Source organism: Anser anser, assembly GCF_964211835.1.
Source record: "Anser anser genome assembly, chromosome: 4".
Classification (NCBI taxonomy): Eukaryota; Metazoa; Chordata; class Aves; order Anseriformes; family Anatidae; genus Anser; species Anser anser.
Window position 1 is genome coordinate 78324944 of NC_139724.1, and position 21044 is coordinate 78345987.

The following is a 21044-nucleotide window of genomic DNA, read 5'->3' on the forward strand; positions in this document are numbered from 1 at the left end:
GGCAGGGTGAGCCCCCAGACCATGGCTTGGGTCTAGCCCGGTGCTGGCCCGGTGCTGTGCAATGCTTGGCTCTGTCCCCAAACCCAACAACCCCCCACACACAGGGGCTGTGTTAACGGTGCCTCAGTTTCCCCTCTCCAGATGTGCACATCCCCACAAATACCCACGGCAGGGGACACGGTGACAGCAGCTGTGAAGAGGCACCTGGGCACGGGGACCCCAGCCCGCCACGGGGCAGGGGGAAGGAGCGTGCACAAACCTCAGGGCTCAGCTTGCCGAAGCCCCTCGCGGGTTGTTTTGCCCTGGAAGAAGCCGCCCTGCGTTTCGCAGGCTGGCCTCTGGCCGATGTTTCTCCCTGCACATCCCGAGCGTCCCCAGGGCCGCACACCGGTGCTGGGCTGGGGTGACCTGGGGGTGACAGGCGGCTGCTCGCACCCCATGCTACCAGGTGTGAGGAGCCACCCTCTCATTGTCTCCACCTTTCCCATTTTCCAGCCCCCCTGCTCTGCTTGGGACCCTGTCCTCCTGCACCCCCCTATATTGCCCCCCCCCTCCCACTGCCTGGGCTCTGCAGCCAGCCCTGGGCTCTGCAGCGGGCAGCCCCCTGTGCCCCCCCCCCCATGGGCTGCTTCCTCAGGGGGCCGAAATGGCTCCAAAGCACGGTGCCTTCTGCAGGCACCCATCACTGCCACGCAGAGGCAATTCCAGTTAATGAGCATCAAATTAACGGGGTGGGGGGGCCTTGTCACTCCTCATCCGTGGAGCCCGAGGGTGCTGCCGGGCACGTGGGTTTCGGCAGTGGCCTTGGTGATCCTGGGGTACCAGGAGGGCCCCAACAAATCCCAATAAGCCCCTCTGTGGGCAGCAGGAGCAGCGAGGTCCCCTGAGGCCGGCACGGGGGCTCTGTACCGGGGATGCTCCTGCAGCGCCCATGGTGTCCCGTGGGTTTATGGAGCAGCCACGGAGGTGCCCAGGGCCACGGAGGTGCAGAGCTTGGTGCTGAGCTACTGCCCATGAGCTTCAGGGATTTCACAGCATGCGGGGCCGGGAACAGGGATGGGTGTTGGTGGGGGTTAAGGGAAGCCACCCCCGTGGGGCTCAACAAGAGCTGGGGAGCACAATCCTGCCACCCCCTCCAGCCCCCACATGAGCTGCCATGAGGTGCAGCCACGTGCTGGAAACCCAGGGCTGGGGGCTGCATTGGGACAGGGGCAGGGGGTGTCCCACAACCCCCCCACCCCACCAGAGCTCCTTGCCCCCCCCCAGCCGCCACCTGGCCCCCTATGCTATGGGTGACCTGCAGATAATTGATGACGAAGGGGAGGAAGAAGCGGGACGGGCTCAGCAGATGTTACCGAGGGCGCAGAGGGGTGGAGGAGGACGTGACAGGCGCCAGCGCTGGGATGGAGGAGAGGTGACCGCAGACAGGACCGGAGCTGGAGCAGAGCAGCCCGAGCCCGGGCTGGGGAGGCAGCGGGGGGGTGCTGCTGGTGGTTTATTGTGGGCTGAGGGGTAAATCCTGGGGGCACAGAGCGCAGGGGAGGCAGCACGGCGTCGCCCCGCACCTCTCGCCCTTGTGGACACGCGGCAGCGCCCATCGCCCCGCCAGGCCTGCACCGAGCCGCCGGTTTGTGCAGCTCAAAGCCCCCCCGCCGGGCAGCAGGGCAGAGGGCAGGGCGAGGGACACATCTGCACGGGGCCGTCACGCCTCTGCTCCCACGGGGCTCATTTCCTGGCCGAGCGGGGCCTCCTTACGCCTCTGAGCCCGGCAGGCCAGCGACGATAATTGCAGCAGTCATCAGCGTCACTGGTGCACCGAGGCACGGCTGGGTGACACTTGTGGACAGCTCCCCGAGCACAAAGCGACGTGAGCGAGCCGAGCCCTCCGCGTGCCCCCAGATCACCCCCGGAACGAGCGCCGTGCGCGCTTCAGCCGGCCCGAGGATTATTGCAAACAACAAATCAAAGCGTGCGCTAATTTATCCGAGGAGAAATGCCTCGCACATTTCTGCAAGGTCCTCTGCCTGATGGCAAATCCGTGGCCTCCAGTTCACCTTCTGACCTGCCCTTATTCCCTTGCTCTGCCTTTAAACCATGTGACGGGAGGATTTGGCTTAACGTGTGTCGCTCCAGAAGGAAAGGAGGAGAAGGAGCTCAGAGGGACCGGAGGTAATCGCTGGCTCCCGTAGCGCCGGCTCTGGATTAAGCAGGGAGCGCACCCCGGTCCTCTCCCAAGCCCTGCAGCTCCCCGGGTCTCCCTGCCCGCCCTGTGCAGGCTTTTAGCAGAGCTTCGGCACAACCACAGCAAGCACTCAGCTCTCCCACGGTGCCACCCCGTGCCCGCAGCCCCTCTGAGGGTCCCTCAGCAGCTGCCACCTCCCGGTGCCCCCCCGGAGCAGGCTGCAGCGGTCGCGGTGCTGGGAAGGGTCCGCAGCTGCCACGAGCACCCGCCAGCATCTGCCCCGGCCCCCCAGCGAGCGGCTGGGCACGGTGGGCAGCAGGGGCCAGCTGGAGCAGCTGGGCCACCCGGGGGGGCTTCGGGCGAGAATTAATGAACTTCAGCCTTGTGAGATGCGGAGGGAGGCAGCTGAAGAGCACGGGGCCCCTCCTCGGAGCCCGGGGCTCTGTCGGGAGCAGCGCGGCGAGCGGGTGCTTGGGGAGGACAGAGAGGGCTCTGGCACGGAGATGCCTTGAAAAGGTGATGTCCAGCCGGAGGGGGGGACCTGCCCAAGTCACCCCAGCTCCACCTGGACTCGTCTGCCTGGGCATGCAGCTTAGCAGACGACGGAGGTTTAACCTCGCCGCTGCTGGATGCGGGGGGGGTCTCAGCAGGAGGCTGGGGGGGTCCCTGCTGCCCCCACAGGCTCCGCTCTGCTCCCGTCGCATCCCTCCCTCAGCACTCACAGACACAACCTGCAGCCATGGGAGCAAAGCCAGCCCCTCGCTTGGGGAGCTCAGGGCCCCCCCGGTCACTGTGTGTGTCCCCCACAACAGGTCTCAGCCCCCACCTCTGCACCAAGAGCAGACCCCAAAGCCCCACCAGCTTGCCCAGGCCCTTGTCCTGCCAAGCGTGCCTCTCTCCGGGGATTCCCACAGCACCTACAGACCCTGGCTCCCTCCTTAATCTGTCCCATAGTGAAGGATTAATTCTGCTTTATCAAATCAGACTTGCTATTTCTGTGACTTGTGTCCTTTGCTCCTGTCACTGTGCTGCCCTCGGGGACCGCCGCTAGCTCCAGTTTGTGGCACCGGGGGTCCCAGAGCGGATAGGTGCTGTGGGGACAGCCTGAGCGCTGGCACGGGGACGTGGGTCTGTGTGTGCCAGCTGGGCGAGCAGATTAGCTAGAAATGTTGGAAACAGCCAATCTTTAAGGCCCCTTCCAACCCAAACCATGCGATGATCCTACGGGGTTTGGGTGTGGAGAGGCGGTGGGGCAGAGGGATGCTCGGGAAAGGCAGGAGAGGCAATGGGATCAGATGGGGGGGGTGGGCGCTGCCCCATGCCCTGCGCCAGCCGCAGCACGCTCCCGCAGTAAATAAACAAGAGCAGCAAAGCAGCCGGATAACGCAGGATTAAGCGCCCACGTGGGCGGGCATCGCCCCCGCCGCCGCCACCCCAACGCGTGGGCACCCACAGCAGAGCCGGCTCCGGCACGGGTGGCCTCAGGGTGACATCTAACGGCGGCGAGCCGGGAGGGGACAGGGCACGAGGTGCTGCAAGCAAACCCCCCCGGTGAGCCCCTGACAGAGCCACCGGCCTGCTGTGCCGGGCAAATGGGGTGCTGTGACCGTGGGGCTGGCCCCGAGCATCGCGTCCCCGATGTTGTGTGCGCCTCGGAGCCACGTCCGCAGGACAGGCGGTCACCGGCTGCTCCGTGGTGGCCACAGGCAAACCACAGGGGATAAAGCAGGAGAGAGCAGCACCCAGCAGCACGGGGGGCCCTGTGGGAACCAGCCCTGCCTGCCCCCCAGCTCCCTCTGAGCTCCCCCAGTTCTCAAAGCAGCCCCCCAGGGTGCTGAGCACCGTCCCAGCCCCCCGCACAGACACGCGCTGCTCGCTGCTCCGTGCTTTATTTCCAGACAGGTGAGTAGCACGCAGCCCCCCGGGGGCAGTGGCTCAGTCAGGGGGGGGAGGATGGTGGTGCTGGAGAGGCCGACACCAGGCTCGCACCCCCCCCGGGGGGGGGATCTTGGGCTTTCGGCAGCTCTGAGCAGCCACAGACTGCGGCGCACCGCGCGCAGCCGGAGCACCACGGGCACTGTGCCCAGCACAGAGCTGTGCCCACGTGCAGCAGGGGAGGGAGGGAGGCAGGGGGGGCTTGGAGGGGCTGTCAGGATGGGGCTGGGCTGCCCCAGGGTGGCTCTGGGCCCCCCTCTCCGGGGCTGTGCGGTTTCCAGCTGCTACAGTCGCTCCTGGGCCAAAGAGCCAGCGGCTTAGGATGCTCCATCCACCTGCAAAGGTTCAGGGCTGGCTGGAGAGGCACTGCCCAGGGCAGCACCCACCGCGCCCCGGGGAGCACCCACGTGAAACCCCCCCAGGAGCAGCCTGCGGGAATGAACCTGACCCTCACGAGGCCCTTCAGGGGGTGCTGGGCTGCAGCCCGGACCCCCAGTGCCCATCCGCCCAGACCCCCATGAGAGCCAGACCCCGACCCCAGCCATCCCCCAGCACCGTGCCCCATGGCCTTGGTGGGGCTGGGGACATTCAGGACCCCTCAGAGTTGGTGGAGCAGAGAGAAAATGGGGGAAGAGGGCTGTGGGCAGGCAAGGGCAGGTTGCAGGGAGCCCGTGGGTGCTCCAGCACGCTGCTCCCCACGGACACCCGATGATGGGAGCTCGGGGCAGGGTCCTCGAAGCCAGCCCCAGCACCCCTGACTCCTACCTGCAGCTGCTCCTGCTTCCTGCTCAGCTCGAAGGTGTCCTCAGCCCGCGGCAAGCCCCAAATCTTCCGCAGCCTGGGCAGAAGGAGAGGCAGCTGCCACCCGCTGCCCCCTGCCCACGTGTCCCCACGTCCCCGTCCCAGCCAGGGGACGTTACCTGGGCCACAGCCTCATGGCCAGGAGGGCCAGGAGAGCCACGCAGAGCAGGGCGAGGAGCAGCCCGGCCAGGATGGTGAACACCAGGAGGTGGGAGAGCGCTGCGGGAACAGGAGGGGGGGGTCCCATCGGTGCCAGGGGCTGGGGCCGGGCTGGAGGGGCTTTGGGGAGCCTCCTCCTCCAGGCCCCTTCCCTGTGCCTGCAGCCGCAGCATGGCCATGGCGTGGGGTCTGTGCCTCGCCCCCCGTGGGATCCAGTGGATCACAGATGTGCCACGGGTGGGGGGGCGCAGTGCGGCACAGCACGGCGGGGACCTCACGGGGACACTGGTGCTGGTGTGCCCCTGCCCGTGTCGCTGCCCCTGCACCCAGGTGGGACAGGCTGGCACATCACTGTGTGCCCCCCCGCTGGGTGCTGTCCTGCCCCCCCATACCCTTTGCCAACACGTGGGGCTGGGGGCCACGCACAGCAGCAGACAGCATGAGCATGCTTTGCCTTCCACTGAACCCTGCCCTAGCCCATTTCTGCTCACTTTTTTGATCAAGCTTTAGCATTCAACTCAATTTTCTGCTTGTGGGGGGTGTTGTAGCCCTTACAAAGCATCCTTCCGCCCCCAGCCTGGGATGCTGCAGGAGAAAAGCTCCTTGGAACAAAATATCGAATTCAAGAACAAAACGCATGCTTTGGCAGTGAAACCCTCTTCGCCTTTCCACCAAAAAACTCAAACTTCTGCCGGTCATCCCCCACCACCCTAAAACCTGAAATCCCACGGCCCCCGCCCCGGGCAGAGCATCCCCGCGGGGTCCGGCCCCACTCACTGCGGGTGTCGAAGTAGGCGCTGGCCGTGGCGTTGCCCAGCGCGTTGCTGGCCACGCAGCTGTACTCGGCCGAGTCCTCGGGCCCCACGGCCGCGATCTCCAGGCGCAGCGCGTTGCGGGAGGCGGCTGCACGCAGCCCCGGGGCGGAGGCTGTGGCCAGGCTGGAGGCCAGGAGGTGGCCGCGGCGGTACAGGGCGAGGGCGGCGGGCGGGTGGCTATCGGCCGCGCACAGCACGATGCCCACGCGCCCGCTGCGGTTCTCCAGGAAGGTGCTGACGGCCACGGCCCGCGGGGCGTCTGCATGGAGGGAAGGGGGCTGGGTGGGCCGTGGCGCAGGGAACCCCTTCCCGGGCTACAGGGAGAGGAGCGGGGCAGGGAGAGGGGGAAGAAGAGGAGGAGGAAGGGCCACGTCCCCTGCGGCAGGACCGTGCAGACGGGACACGTGTGGCAGCCTGCCCTGTCCCCGCGGGGCTGGGGGACACTCACAGAGCACGCTGAGGCTGAGCGGGGCCGAGGCCGCGCTGCCCCGCACGCCGCTCGCCCGGCAGTGGTAGAAGCCGGCGTCGGTGCTGGAGACGGGTCCGAGGATGAGGGCGCTGGCCGGTCCCTCCCGCAGCCACCGGCTGTTCTTGTACCACGTGTAGTTGGCCTCGTCGCCCACCCAGGGCACCGCCGAGCAGTTCATGGTGGCCGTGGCACCTTCGGGGACTTCTGGCGAGGGCTCCACCGTGACTCGGACGCCTGAGGAGGAGGAAAGGGCCGTGCAGCCGGCGCGGCACGAGGCACACGGGGACGCCCCACGGCCAGCTCCGGGCAGCACGGCGCTCACCGCTCGCCGCGAGGAGCAGGGAGGCGGTCGCGGTGCCGAAGCTGTTGTTGGCCGAGCAGACGTAGAGCCCCGCGTCCCCCGGGCCCAGCGCCGCCATCCGCACCCGCAGGGCGTTGGGCTCGGCCTGGAAGGAGACGCGGGGGTCGGAGGGGCCCCGGGTGGAGGCGAGGAGCGTGAGACCCCGCAGCAGCGCGATGTCGGCGGGCGGGTGGCTGTCCACCGTGCAGAGCAGCTCGGCCTGCCGCCCGCCCCACGGCTCCACCAGGGACACGAAGGACAGGTCCCGGGGCGCGTCTGCAACGACAAGGACAGCACTTCGCCTCCTGGCTCCGGCTGGCCTCGGGGGAACACGTCCCCCCTCTGGCCTGGGGGGTTTTATGCGTTTGTTGCTGGCTCAGGCTGGGGAGATGGGGCACGGTGAGGGTGGGGAAGCATCCATCGGCCAAAGCAAGCGCCCCCCCGGTAGGAGAGCAGCGTGCTCTCCACTGCAGCCCTTCCCCTGCACCGCCCCACGGGGTTTTAAACCGTTTTAACACCAAATTTTCTCCTTCCAACCCCCCCTTTGGAACAGCGGCTCGGACACCCTCGGGAGGGGACCGGCGGTCACCAGATGGCGACACAGCCCGCGCTTCCCTCCCCGGCAGCTCGCCCCGCTGCGGGGCAGCCCCCGCAGCCCCCCCCGCACTCACACAGCACCCGCAGGGCTGCGGGGGGGGCCCGGCGGCTGCGCGCCCCCGTGCGCGCCTGGCAGCTGTAGGCGCCCGCGTCGCTGCTGCGCGCGGCGTGGAGCAGGAGCGCGGCGCCGGGGCCCTCCTGCACCCAGCGCCCGTTCTTGAACCAGGTGTAGACGGTGCCCGGCTGGGCCCCCGCGTCCTCGCAGCTCAGCGTCACCGCCGTGCCCTCGTGCACCTCGGTGCCCGGCCGCACCACCACCCTGACGGCTGCCAGAGACACGGGGATGGGGGTGCCGGTGGGTGGCAGGGCCGCGGGACCCCCCCTCCGTGCCCACGGCGAGGCTCGGAGGGGGCACCGAGCCCCGAGCCCCCCTGTGCCACGCTCACCTTGCACGCGGAGAGGCAGGGATGTGCGGGTGCTGCCGAGGGGGCTGCGTGCCCGGCACTCATATTCGCCCTCGTCCTGCGCCGCGGCGGCCGGCAGCTCCAGGCGCAGCGCGTTGGGAGAGGGCGAGCGGTGGCCGGCGGCCGCAGCCACGCTGGAGGCCACCAGCTGCCCCTCCCTGTGCAGGCTGACCTCGGCCGGGGGGATGCTCTCGACGGTGCAGAGCAGGATGACGGCTCTCCCCCCGCCGCTCTCCGCGAAGGCCTTCAGCTGCATGTTCCGGGGGGGGTCTGGAAACGAGAGGGGAGGGGGCTGTGGGCCGAGCGCCATCTCACCGGGAGGGAAACGGCTGCCGAGGGGCAGCTCCCACGCCAGCGATGCTCCGTCTTCACCGGTGATCTCTCGCCTCCACCACGCCGTGAGCTGAGCGGCGATGCCTCCGGCCAGGACCTGCTGCACCGCCTGCAGCAGCTGCTCTGCCTGGCAGCGCTGCCTGGATTCCCTGCGCCGTGCTCGAACCAAAGCACAGCTCAGCACACCACAAAGCGACGCTCGGAGCCCGTTCCCACCTGCAGCCTGCTCACAGCTTGGCCCCTGAGTCTCCGCTCGCACCCTGCCCAGCAAACTCCCCTCTGCTGGAAACACCAGGGCTGGCGAAACGGCAGCAAAAACCTGGGCTGTAATTCAGGCCCAGGACGCCAAGGTGGTGTTAGCAGCACCCATCCCGCATTCCCCATCCAAAACCGGGAGCAGGGAGAGACGTGACACATTTTTGAGGCTCTGTGGAGGACATTTCCAGGAGAGCCCCTCGGCAGTCACTCCTCGCAGCAGACTTATAAGTTAAAGCCATCTTTTTCTACTAAAAAGGAAAATCTATTCTGACTTGCAGCTACGGTTTTTGCGCATCGTTTTTTAAACAAAGTCTGGTTTCAATTTGCCAAAGCAGGAAAGAAAAAAAAAATATCCTGTGATCTTCCCCAAAAGCCAAAAATTTCTCTGTTTCAGTTTTGGTTCAAAATGTAAAGAAAACTTGAAAAAAAAAACTTGGAAAAACTGGAAAACCCCCTGGGCACTGCAGGCCATGCCCAGGGGGTTTTCCAGCCCAGGGAAAGGGATGGGGGCTCCGAAGCCCCCCGAACTCACAGAGGACGCTGAGGGTGCTGGGGGCCACGCTGCGGGTGCCGGCGGGGCTCTGCACGGCGCAGTGGTAGGAGGCGGCGTCGGCGGCCACCACGCTGGGGAAGACGATGTGCGGGGCCGTGCCGCTGCTGAGCCAGACCTTGTTCTTGTACCAGGTGTAGGTCAGAGCCTCCTGGGCGGCACTGTCCACCGCACAGGTCAGGGTCACGGCGTCCCCTTCACGGACGTCCGGGGAGGGCGAGATCCAGACCCGGGCAGCTGCGATGGGGGGAGAAGAGACGGTCAGGGAAATGAACTCTGGGCTCCAGCACGTTATGGTTCTGTGCTTATGGCTCTACCACCTGGGACTGTTCTCTGGGCTCCCTCCCTGCAGTTCCAGGCAAGAAGTGATGGAGACACTTCAGCCACCACTAATTCCTCTCCCTGCCCTGCAGCAGCACAGCGCAGGGTGATGGCAGCTGGGCAAGCCCAGCCACGACAGAGCTGTGGACAGATGCCATGGGAGCTTCCTACAGCGACACGTCCCCTTGGAGAGGGAGCTGCAGCTCCTGCTCCATGTGCGCACTCCCCCCAGTAACCCTCCATCCCCATAAACCTGCAGTTTCCACCATTTATTCCCCGTTTCTGTGCTGCCCATTTTATTCTACCTCTCTCCCCGCCTCCTTTCTCCATGGGCATCCTCCAGCTCGTGTCTGCCTCCACCCACACCTCCACCGCAGCCCCCAGCACCCATCCCTCCTGGTGGCACACAGCTGGTGCCTGTCTGAGCGCCGTGCCCACCCCATGCCCACCCCGTGCCCACCGCACTCACTCCCTGCCGTGAAGTTCGCCGCGGTGCTCTCGTTGCCGTAGGCGTTGCTGGCGGCGCACACGTACTCGCCCTCGTCCTCCAGCAGCACGTCGCCGATGCTCACCCGCAGGCTGTTGGTGGCCGCGGTGACGCTGAGCCGCAGGGAGGTGGCGGGTGCTGGCAGCGCGCTGGAGGCCACCAACGCGCCATCCTTGAAGAGCTCCAGCTGCGCCGGGGGGCTGCTGTCCACCCGGCACTGCAGCACGCCCCGCCGCCCCCCTGGCGTCTCCAGGAAGGAGCTGAGCACCGGCACCCGGGGGGGATCTGCAGGGCGAGATGTGGCCGGGTGTGAGCAAGGCTGTGCCTTCGGGAGCTTTTTGGGTACCCCTCAGGGAGCACCCGCATGGTGGCACAGCACACTTGCAGCAAAGCACCGGCAGCTTTTTCCTTGCCAGGAGTTTCCCCCTCTGTCCCAGAAGGACGACATTTCTCCAAAACTCAAGTCTTGAAAAGTGTAAGTAATTAGGTCAGTCAAAATGTGTTGGTTTAACAGAACCAAAGCACTGGTTATTGCATTTCTCCCCCCTTTTTTAACTGAGAGCAGGCAGCGGGGTCCCCGGGGTGGCCACAGCGCTTCCACCAGACAGCCCTGCCTGAACGGGGACGCCTGCGGGTGAGGTGGCTTCTGTATGGCCTTATCGAGGAGCTACGTTCCCACCAACACCCTGCTTTTAACATTCTGGCCTTTTCTCAGGGCAGACCATGCTCCTTTAGTGAACGTGCGGAGCTGTTGTTAAACCCCAGCCTCTCTCTGCACGGGGGCCATCCGGGGACGGTGCCGGCAGCAGGGGCCGTGCCGTGCCCCGCTGTGCGCCAGCTGTGGCCCCGTGCCACGTCCCACCCCACGTGCCATGTCCCCACTGCCACTACGTGTCCCCAGGGACGCTGTCCCCTCGCCCCACTCACAGAGGACGCGCAGGCTGACGGCCGGGGAGACGCTGGCACCGGTCCCCGCGGGGCCGTGGGCTTTGCAGTGGTAGGAGCCCGCGGCATCGCTGGTGACGTGCGGCAACTCGAGGACGCGGCCGGGGCTGTCCTGCACGTGCTTGCTGTCCTTGTACCAGGAGAAGACGGCGTCTGCCTGCAGCTCCCCCAGCACCTCGCACGTCAGGGAGACGTCGTCCCCTTCCAGCACCTCCGCCGATGGCGTGACGAGGACGCGGGCGGCTGAGGGAGGAGAACAGCGCGTGGTGGACACAACGCCTCGCATCGCGTTGATGCTCCTGCTGCAGCCCGAGGCTGGTGCTCGGTGCTTATATGAAGGACAACGCATTGCTCCCTGCTTCCCTTAGCTGAAACACCCGCGGGGCTCCTCTGGTTGTGTTCACCAGTGCTGGAGCTGAGCTGTTCAAATGCGGCCCATGCAGGGTGGGTGACGTGAGCCGGGACCTGCGGAGCAGCAGCCAGAGCCCAGGAGGGACCCAGCACCGTCCCCAGGGGGATGCTCTGGCCTTTCCCCACAGAAGTGACCGGTCCTGAGCACCGGGGGCTGAGCTGGGGAGCAACCCATGCCAGGCCCTGCCCAGCTGCTGCTGCGCACGGGGTTTTAGCACAAACAGCTCTTCCTGCTGCGCCCTGGGGGGAGCAGAAGCACAGCCCCTGCAGAAGCTCGGCCGCGTTCTGCTGTCTGGCCACAGCCTGAGATGCTCAGTGACATTTCTCTGCCCCGCTGTCCCCATGGGACAGCCGGGACCATTATCTCTTCCCATCAGACGGCCGTGCAGAGGCAGGAGCAATGCAGAAAAGGTCACAGCCTGCGCTGGCTCTCACCCAGCCCCAACCCACGGCGATTCCCACCCACCGGGACCAGCCCATGCAGGACACACACAACGCCCGTGCTGCACGCCCGTGCTCACCCTGCACACGGAAGTAGAGGTGCTGGGACACGGTGCCATGCGCGTTGGTGGCGGCGAGGCGGTAGGTGCCCTCATCTGCCAGCGTGACGTCCCGGACCTCCACCCGGAGGGCGTTGGGGGCGGCCGTGGCGCTGACCCTCGGGTTGGTGCTGTGCCCTGCGCTGCTGGAGGCCACCAGCTCCTCGCCCCTGTACAGGGCCAGCTGGGCGGGCGGGTTGCTCGCCACCGAGCCCTCGAAGATGGCCAGCCGGCCCCGCTGGGTCTCCAGGAAGGCGGTGAGCTGCGGGTCCCTCGGGGGGTCTGCGTGGGACAGCACAGCCATTGCACGGCTACCTGTCCCCAGCTCCACCTCGGGAAGGGGCAGGATGGGACGGGACAGGACAGGATGGGAAGGGAAGCTGCTGGCTGTGCTCCTGCAGACACTGCCCGACCAGCCCAGCTCACGTTCAGGGGCATTGGTGCATGGGGCTGCAGCTGGAGCACACCTCCACGGGCTGCCAGTGTGACCTCCGGGTGGCACAGGGGGACAGATCCCCATGGGAGGAGGCACCAGGGCACACAGAGGCATTCAAACACGTGCACCTGCACCCACGCTGGATTGCCCACGGGCATGCCCATGGGGGCCACGTGTCTGAGCAGAAGCGTGCACACCTGGATGTAGGCTACGTGTAAGGCTACCAACCCCAAGATGACAACAAAGTGGTTTGCGTTCACATCTCCGTATGCAGCCGCACACAGATGTGCCGTGTGCCCACCCTTGTGTGCAATGGCACGGACCCCCTGCACCAGCCCAAGGGCAGCCCCTGCCCAGAGAAGAGCAGGGGCAGCCAAAAAGCTGCTCCTGCAGCACCTGACAGCCCCCAAAACATGCCCAGCACCCCAAACATGCCCAGCACCCCAACATCCCCAGCACCCCAACATGCCCAGCACCCCGCACTCACACAGCACATCCAGCAGGACGGCAGCAGAGCTCCGGCTGCTCCTCTCGGTGGCGGCGGTGCAGTGGTAGAGCCCCGCGTCCCCGCTCGCCACCCGCAGAAGCACCAGGGATGCGTCGGGGCCCTGGGGGAGCCGCTGCCCGTTCCTGTACCAGGTGACGTTGGGCAGGGTCCGGGAGTCACTGCTCACCTGGCAGGTCAGGTTGGCGGCGCTGCCTTCCAGCACGCGGGAGGACGGGGACACCACGGCACGGGCAGCTGAGGGCAGGGCGGAGGCAGGAGGGGCTCAGCTGCAGCGCCCAGAGCCTCAGGGGGGGCTGTGGGGCTGCAAGGCAGGATGCCTGGCCCTGCACCACCACGCCGTGAGTGGCACCGCTGCGGGAGGGAGCCTGCAGGCACCTCTGCAGGTATGGCACCAGAAGGCAACGCAGCGTGCACAGCACTAGCGTGCAAAACCCTACTGGGGCTGCAAGGCAGCAGCCCAGGCTGTCACCCCACGCCGGGTGTCACCCCACGCTGTCACCCCACGCCGGGTGTCACCCCACGCTGGCTCTCCAGCCGGCAGCCCCCCTGCTCCCCGCTGCCACCACGTGTGACACCCAAAATATTTGCTGTTTCTCCCACTCGTGGGAAGCCAGGTCTGATTTTCCTAGCTCGCTCACAGTGCCAGAACTGGAGCCAGAAGGCTTCTCAGACTGCCCCCTGGGACTCTGCACGGTGTGCCCAGCACCCAGGTCCCGCACAGGACGAGCGGTGAGCCCTGCTGGGAGCCCAGGAGGGTCGGGAAGGGCCGGTGGCTGCACCCTCCCATTGCAGCACCCACTGTAATCCTGCTCGTGGCCCACCCCAGCACCCTGTGCACACATTTTGAGACCGATGCTGTTTGCTACCCTGATGCTCTGGGTTTCGTGTGCACGTCTGCTACCGACGCTGGCTCTGCCTTTACACAAGCAGTACCCAGCTCCTCCTGCTCCGGCGCCCCTCTCCACCCTCCCTTGTCCCAGGACTTCCCCAGCGCTCAGACCCTGGGGGCTCAGGCCCCGGGCACCCTCCCACCCCCCCAGCACCACACTCACTCTCGGCACTGAAGGCCATGGAGGTGCTGGCGTTGCCCTGAGTGTTCCCAGCCCGGCACACGTAGGTGCCCTCGTCCTCCAGCACCACGTCCCGCAGCTCCAGCCTCAGGCTGTTGTACGAGGCCGTCGCCTGCAGCCGGGGGCTGGGGGCCGGGGGGCAGCCCTGCGTGCAAGCCAGTGCCTCGTCTCCTCTCCACAGGGTCAGGTTGGCCTCCGGGTCGCTCTCGACGGTGCACTGGATGATGCCCAGCTGCCCGCCCTGGGTCTCCAGGAGGGAGCTCATCACCGGCTGCCGGGGTGGGACTGCAGGGACAAAGCAGCGTGGGTGAGAACGGGACCGTGGGGTTAGGGGACCCCCTGAAGCTGGGGGATCCCTGCCCTCCTGCCTGCATTCACCCAGGGCAGAGGGTCCCACGTCCACCCGCTCTCCACAAGGGACCTGCGTGTCCCCAGCACCTCCGAGGGCACTGCTCTGCCCTGGGGTGAGGCACATTCCCTACCACGACTACAAAAACCCACGCCTTCCTCAGCACTGAGCCTTCCCAGTTGCGTTTCCGTTGTTTGCTATCAGGGAAGATTTTTATTTTTATTTTTTCCCAGCACGAAATATTTGGAAGGCGAAATCAAACCGGGATATATTTTTCACAGGGCAACTTGGGCTCATTTCGTGCTCTGAGAAATATAAATTAATATCACGGGATGTTTTCAAGTCCTTTGTTTCCTGGGAATTAGGGGCTTTTCTGGACTTCCCCCCCCCCCCCGGAATGGTTCACCCACGGCACTCACAGAGCACGCGGAGCGGGACGGCCGCCGAGGTGTGCCTGTGGCCACTGCCCTGTGCCAGGCACTGGAAGGCGCCGGCGTCGGCGCTGCGGACGGCCGGGAAGCTCAGCGCCGGCTCCGCGCCCTCCCGCAGCCACCGGCCGTTCCTGTACCAGGTGAACGTGGCCGGCCCCGCGTCGCCCAGCACCTCGCAGCTCAGGGTGACGGCTTCCCCCTCCCGCACCTCCGCCGAGGGCTGGATCAGGACTCTGGCAGCTGGAGGAGGGAAAGGAGAGGCTGGGCTGTCAGGGAAACCTCTGCTGCTAAACCTTTGCCCTCGCAGTGGATCCGCCTGTTCAAATCCCCCCACACCACCGCCCTCCAGCGCACGGATCCGGGCAGCCCCCAGCCAAGGGCTCGCGGAGCTGGGGGGACGCTCGAGGGAGCTGGCAGCCACCCGGGATGTCCCCAGCCATTCTCACCACTCCTCTGCCACCAGCACCCACGGGTGCCTTCTGGAGAATTCACTTTGCTCCCACCAGGCCCCCGTGTTTGGTGAGAGGAACTGGGCCAGGAAAGGGGCTGGGGAGGAGGTGAGGGGCTCGGATGGAGCCACCTCAGGCTCTCGGAAACAAGCCCAGCTAACAGCGCCACCCAGAGCAGCGTTATTTCCTTTGGAACCCTGAGGTCCAGCCTGGTTTCTTTCGACGTCCTAAGGATTCCCCTGGATGTGTTTTTGGGGGCTTTCCCCTCCTCCCCTTTCATTGCTGCTTCCCTTCCACCCCAGCTCTCCAAAGCGGGGGGAGCGGCAGGGTGTGATGAGAGGAGCAGGGGACCCCCTCCATGCCCGGGTGCTGCTCCCGCCCCACGCTACCTGCACCGGGAGGAACGGGCTTGGACAAGCTCTGCTGCAGACTTTGAATTGCAAAGCTCCAAACCACCTCCAGCTGTGAAACCTCCTGGGGTGGGGAAGGGCCACAGGGGACGGCACCACGAGCACCAACCCCGGTACCCGGGAACATGGCAGGACCCACAGCCACACAGAAACCCCCCGACACCCCCGGGTCCGTGCTGGAGGAGGTGCCGCGCCCCCGGCCCCGGGGACAGGAGCAGGCAGGGCACGGCAGGACTCACTGTGGGTGACGAAGGGCTGCGTGGCGCTGGCATTCCCCAGGGCGTTGGTGGCGGTGCAGCGGTACTGCCCGCCGTCCTGCGGCCGCACGCCGCGGATCTCCAGGCGCAGGGCGTTGCGGGTGGCGGTGACGGCGAGCCGCTGGCTGGGGGCCGCCTGCGAGCCGCTGGTGGCCACGAGGTCGCCGTCGCGGTACAGCGCCAGGGTGGCCGGCGGGATGCTGTCCACCGTGCAGTGCACGACAGCCAGCCCGCCGCCCTGCGGCTCCTGCAGCAGCGTCAGGGAGGGGGTCCTTGGGGGGTCTGCGGCACGGGGAGAGGGGTCAGCGGCCGTGCTGGCCCCGGGAGGCCCCGGCATCACGGCCGTACCTGGGCGGCCGCACACACGTCACGTCCAGCCGGCCCTGCCAGCGAGCACAGCTGCTCCTCGGAGCTGCTTTCCCACTGACGTAAGCGGGTTATATTTATGAACAGAAATGTCAGAGCCAAACCCAGGGCTATTTTATTTTTCCCCTGACTTGCAAAAGCTCTTGAGCTGTTATTATCACCGCTGGCTCCTGGGTTAGTAACCTCCGAGCGGAGTTTATGGCGTGCATCGGAGGGGCGGGAGGTGCTGAAGTGAGCGGACGGGCGCCTGGTGCGGGGAGCTCACCCACTGCCGCCTTCACGGGGCTCACGGCCAGGAACTGCTGCTTCTGCAGCATCTCCTGCCTGGGTCTCACCCGGCGAGGCTGAACCCCCCTTCCCAGCCAGACTGATAGTGCCTGGGGCAGCCTGGGGCTTGCACGGCCCCTGGCACCAAGGGAGCTCGCCCGTGGGGACCCCCCCGTCCCCGCAGGGTGATGGCCAGGGCCACGAGCACTCACATGTCACGCTCAGGCTGACGGGCTGGGACGCGGTGCTGCCCCGGTCGTTGGTCACCTTCACAGAATCACAGAATCACAGAATCACAGGGTCATCCAAGTTGGAAGAGACCTCCGAGATCACCGAGTCCAACCTCACCTTGCAGGAGTAGAAGCCGGCGTCGCTGGCGGCCAGGCGGTGGAAGAGCAGGGTGTGCGCGGGGCCGTCCTGCAGCCAGGCGCTGTTCTTGTACCACGTGTAGTTCAGGTCCTGGCCCTCCCTGCTGGGCACGTCACAGGACAGCTCGGCGCTCGTCCCCTCCTGCACCTCGGCCGCAGGGCTCACGGAGATCTCGGCGGCTGGCGGAGACGGGAGCACGCTCAGGGCGGGCAGGAGACCCCCAGGAGGCTGGCCAGGGGGCAGTTTCTGAATTTAATGCAATATTCCCCGGGGCAAAATCCTATGCTTGTGCAGCAGCGCCCCGTGTCACTAGGACCTGTGCTCGGGTACACGCAGAGCCCGCCCAAGGTGCCCCAGCCCAGGGGAGATGCTTTCCCACCCGGTCCCATCACAGCCAGCCTGGATCCCTTGGGGAATTGCCCGTTTCAGACTGGGTGCCCCCCTCCCAGCCAGCACCATCCCAGGGCACAGCCCCCCGGCACTTACAGAAGACATAGAGCATCACGGCGGGCGCCGCGCCGGCCCCGAGGGCGTTGTGGGCTTCGCAGCGGTACTGCCCGTGGTCCGCCCGCCGCACGCCCCGCAGGGTCAGGGTGGGCTCGCTGCCCACGGCGGCGCCGTCCTTGTACCACTGGTACGCGGAGACCGGCGGGTAGCTGCTGTTCACCAGGCAGCTGAGGGACACCGTGTCCCCCACGCGGATGTTCTGCGTCGAGGGGGTGATCGACACCCTGGTGCCTTTCGGGGCGTCTGCAGGGGGGGACAGACAGATGTGGTGGCGGAGGGGAAGCCGGGCAGGGCCCTGGGGGCGCTGCCGCAGAGCTTCCTGCTGGTTGTATGGCAGGGAAGGGAGCCCTGAGAGGCTCTGCCCAGAGGAAAGGAGCAGGGAAAAGGGGACAAAGCTGTGACAGTGGCGGCAGAGAGGGCAGGGAGGAGCACCGCAGGATGTTTGTGGGACCTGCACGGGCCCTGGCCACGAGAGCCGTGGAGGAGCAGGGAGGGAGGAGCTGGGGACACTCTGCCCTGGCTTTCTGCGAGGGACCTCGGGGGTGGCCCGGCAGCGGGAGAGGTGTCCCCGTGCCGTGCTCCGAGCCGCCCCACGTACGTCTCACCCGCAGGACCAGCTCCCCGCTCGCCTTCTGGGAGCCGTGGAGAACTTCGCAGAAGAGCGCCCTGGAGTGGTCCTTCCAGGAGAAGGAGGTGACGAGGCTCAGGTGGCGGCCGACCCCGCTGGTGTCCAGCTGGACGCGGCCGGACACGGAGGAGACGCGCTCATCGTAGCCCGCCCAGCGCAGGGCCGCGTCGCTCAGCGGGCAGACGTAGGGCGTGGAGCACTGGAAGGTGACCTCCGTCCCCTCGGACACCTCCTCGCTGGCGGCAATGTTGGGGCGCTCCAGGACATCTGGGGATGGAGAGCCGAGGGTGGGACGTCCCCACGGGACGGGAGAGCGCGGGACCGGGGGGGATCGCCGCCGTACCCACCCGAAACGCTCAGCACCACGTCCTGCTCAGCCGACCACCGGTCTCCATCGACGATCTCGAAGCGGAACTTATAGGACCCGCTGTCCTCCGGCGTCACCCCCCGCAGCAGCAGGGTGCAGTTGTGAGCAGTCGGGTCCCCCAGGAGCTGGGTTCGGCCCAAGAACCTGGCGTCCACCTCCTGGCCCTCCGAGTGGTACACCACGGTCTTTTGGGTGCTGAAGTCCTTGTACCAGATGGCCACGATGCCTTTGCTGGCCGAGATGCTGTCGGGGAAGCTCAGCATGCAGGGAAACACCACGCAGGAGCCCGTGATGCTCCACAGCTCACGGGGGTAGGTGACACCCCAGGAGCCGTGGGCTGTCAGAGGGAAGGCAAGGTCTGGGTCATGGGGGGTGGCCGCTGGTGCCCAGCTCCCCTGCACCATCCTGTGAGCCCTGTGCCACTGCTCCTCTACCCATCCAGCCAGGGCCACGGTGGGCAGGGAGGGTTTGGGAGAGGCGAGCTAAACCCTCCAGGAGAAAGCATGGAGGTGGAGATAAATAGGGAAGAGTCCGGGCGGGGGCAATGCTCCCAGCTGGGCTTCCAGCCGGCAAAAAGCACCAGCTGGACTCAAAGAGCAAAGGCCTAAATCACCAGTAAGAAAAGGGGAGATTTGCCCTCTGAGCCCTTCGGGAGCTCGTTTCCTTGCCCCTCTCCCTGTCTCCTTGTCCTTTCTCCATGCCCTGGCTGTCCCACCGCCATCCCACCCCATCCCATCCTGGTCCATGGGCTGGGGGGATGCAGGGGGCAGCGGGCTGGTGTGGTGGCACCTTACCTGGGGGGACAAGGCTGGCCAGGAGGACGAGCCACTGCAGCTGGGATGTGGCCACAGCCATGGGGCAGGCAGCAGAGGGCAGGCTCGGGCACACACTGGCAGGAGGTGGCTGGTGGTTGTGCAGCAGCCCCTGATGGCAGGAAGGTGGCCAAAGGCCCCAGAACCACGTTAATCCACCCAGCCCCGCTTCACCCTGCATCACACCGCCCCCAGGGCTCTGCCAGCCAAGGCATCCCGCAGGTGTTTGGCCAAAAGCGATCCCTCCTGCAGGGGGACTGAGCGGGGAAGGCCATGTCCCAGCTCGTGCCCGTCATGCACTGTCAGCAGAACATGTTGGTGGAGCCACGCGGCACAAATCCTGCCTCCGGCAGCACCGCTCCGGCTGCAGGTGGCTGCCTCATGGCAGCGGCACGGTCACCGACGTGGAGCAACGGGCGCAGGCGCTTCTTGGGGCTGGGGAGGAGGAGGACGGTGAGGGAGAGCCCTGGCCCTGCCGAAGGCTCCTCCTGGGCGCTCACTGCCCCAGCGTTACCCACAGTGAGCTGGGGAGGTCAAGGACCCTGGGGAGGTCAAGGACCAAGTGCAGGTCACACAGTGAGAGGTGGACAGGTTTATTCACGGGCTCCCTGCGTTGTGCAATGCGGGGAGCAAGTGAATAATGAAGTAATACGGACATGGGGACCGTGCATGGCGTGGGCACAGAGTGGTGCGAATGCTGGTGACGTGGGGACAAAGGACAGAGGGACGCACGGCACAGCAGCCAGGTGTCCCCTCTCTGCTGAGCAGGACATGTCACCTCGTCATCTTCTGGTCCCATCACCTCCTCACCCGGCGCTGTGGGGTCACCACGAGGTGACCCCACACGGCCAGCCCGCTGCTGTCCCCAGCAGCCACCGCACAGCCCCGGCGCGCCGGCAGCGGTCGGGATTAAACAGCAGCAGCACTTCCCCCTTTTTGTGCTCCTTCCATCAGTATTTTGTTCTCTACGGGCTGGGATTTATTAATCGAGGGGAAGGAAGCGCCGCGGCCCCTGCTCGCCGCCCGGTTTCGTTTCTCTGCCTCCCCTCCCAGTTTCGTTTTCTGGCGGCGGGGCCGGGGTCCCGTGAGCAGACGAGTGGGGGCACGGGGGGAGCCTGGGGCACGGCAGCTCCGCAAACCCAAAGCTCGGATGTGTTCAGCTGCCATCGATAAGCTGTGTGCGCGCACACGTGCGACACGGGGAGGTGTGGGACGGAGCAGCAGGGCTGTGCGTCGCCACCCTGACACCGACAGGACAGTACCTGGATGGCGCTGGAAAAAGGGAAAATGGGGTGACTGCCTGGGGAAGGAGCCTGTAACCGTGTTCTCTGCACCCACACGAACCTGTCTCTGCAGGACAGCCTCCAAAATCCCTACGGGGGCTCCCATGCACGCAGGCAATGCCAGACAGATCGCCAGCTCCTTCAGGTGCTGGTGGAACTCACCCGTGGGGCTGAGCACCAGGAGGGGCACGGGGAAACTGCTCAGCACCCCCCGGTACTGGTCCTGCCCCAGCCCAGGAGGCCGCGGAGCACCCACGGCAGCACCCCCATGGCAAACCTCGGCCCCCAGCGTCCCCTTCCCAGACCCTCCGCACCTCGGGGGCAGCAGCATTACCTCGGCGTGGCAGGGACGGTCTGTGTTCCCCTGGTGGTCCCCGTGTCCCCTGGCGGTCCCCGTGTCCCCCAGCGGGCACCCGGCTGTGCCTCCACAACAGCGCCTGCCCCGTGTGGCTGGGGGCGAGCTATTTATCTGCTGCGGGAGTAAGGAGCCAAAATTCACATCACTTCCCCGTTTAGGGGTTTGTCCCTGCCTCCGGTTTTGGGAAGTGGCTGACACTGTCAGCTATTTCTTGCCTTTTACTAACGGGGGTTCTTTTGGGGCGGGCGCTAAGGTGGTCCGCATGGGAGGATTTTGCAGGGGTCCAGGCCCCCAGTCCTATTTGGGGGGGGGTGAATGCTTTTGCACCCCTTCGTCATCCTTGTGCTGTTCCCAGCCCAAATTAGGGCACAGGAGGCACCAACCCACTGGGCACTGCCCCGATGGGCTCCAGTTTAAGGGCCCCACTGGGTGCCCCTGCTCTGTGCTGCTGACCCCGCAGTGGGGCGAGCCTGACGAAGAGCCCCTGGGGCAGGCGCAGCCTCCCTACAACCCTGGGCTCCCCGTGCCAGCTTTTGGGGGCCAGCCGCCCCCAGAGCCAACCTGGGGCCCC

General features: G+C 66.3%; 1 protein-coding gene across 1 annotated transcript; it reads right to left on the bottom strand.

The window, feature by feature from the left end:
* Positions 1–4055: 4055 nt before the first annotated feature.
* On the bottom strand, positions 4056–20708 carry SIGLEC1 (sialic acid binding Ig like lectin 1). Its single transcript, XM_083832791.1, has 23 exons — positions 20450–20708; positions 18815–18944; positions 18001–18357; positions 17624–17920; positions 17005–17268; positions 16498–16697; positions 16362–16416; positions 15499–15798; positions 14389–14640; positions 13603–13905; positions 12530–12784; positions 11589–11888; positions 10639–10899; positions 9694–9996; positions 8886–9140; positions 7745–8032; positions 7373–7624; positions 6684–6977; positions 6341–6595; positions 5855–6151; positions 5038–5137; positions 4883–4955; positions 4056–4452 (listed from the first exon to the last, which is right to left on the bottom strand). The coding sequence occupies exons 2-23, from the start codon at positions 18873–18875 to the stop codon at positions 4435–4437; spliced, it is 5040 nt and encodes a 1679-aa protein (XP_083688917.1). The 5' UTR covers positions 18876–18944; positions 20450–20708; the 3' UTR covers positions 4056–4434.
* Between the last annotated feature and the right edge of the window lie 336 nt (positions 20709–21044).

Excerpts from the sequence above, each read along its gene's own strand:
- SIGLEC1 (XM_083832791.1), bottom strand. The coding sequence starts at position 18,875 with ATGGCTGTGGCCACATCCCAGCTGCAGTGGCTCGTCCTCCTGGCCAGC. Across the intron at positions 14,641-15,498 it reads GCAGCCCTTCGTCACCCACA|CTGCCAGAGTCCTGATCCAG; the intron begins GTGAGTCCTGCC and ends TCCCTCCTCCAG. Across the intron at positions 6,978-7,372 it reads CGCAGCCCTGCGGGTGCTGT|ACGCGCCCCGGGACCTGTCC; the intron begins GTGAGTGCGGGG and ends TTGTCGTTGCAG.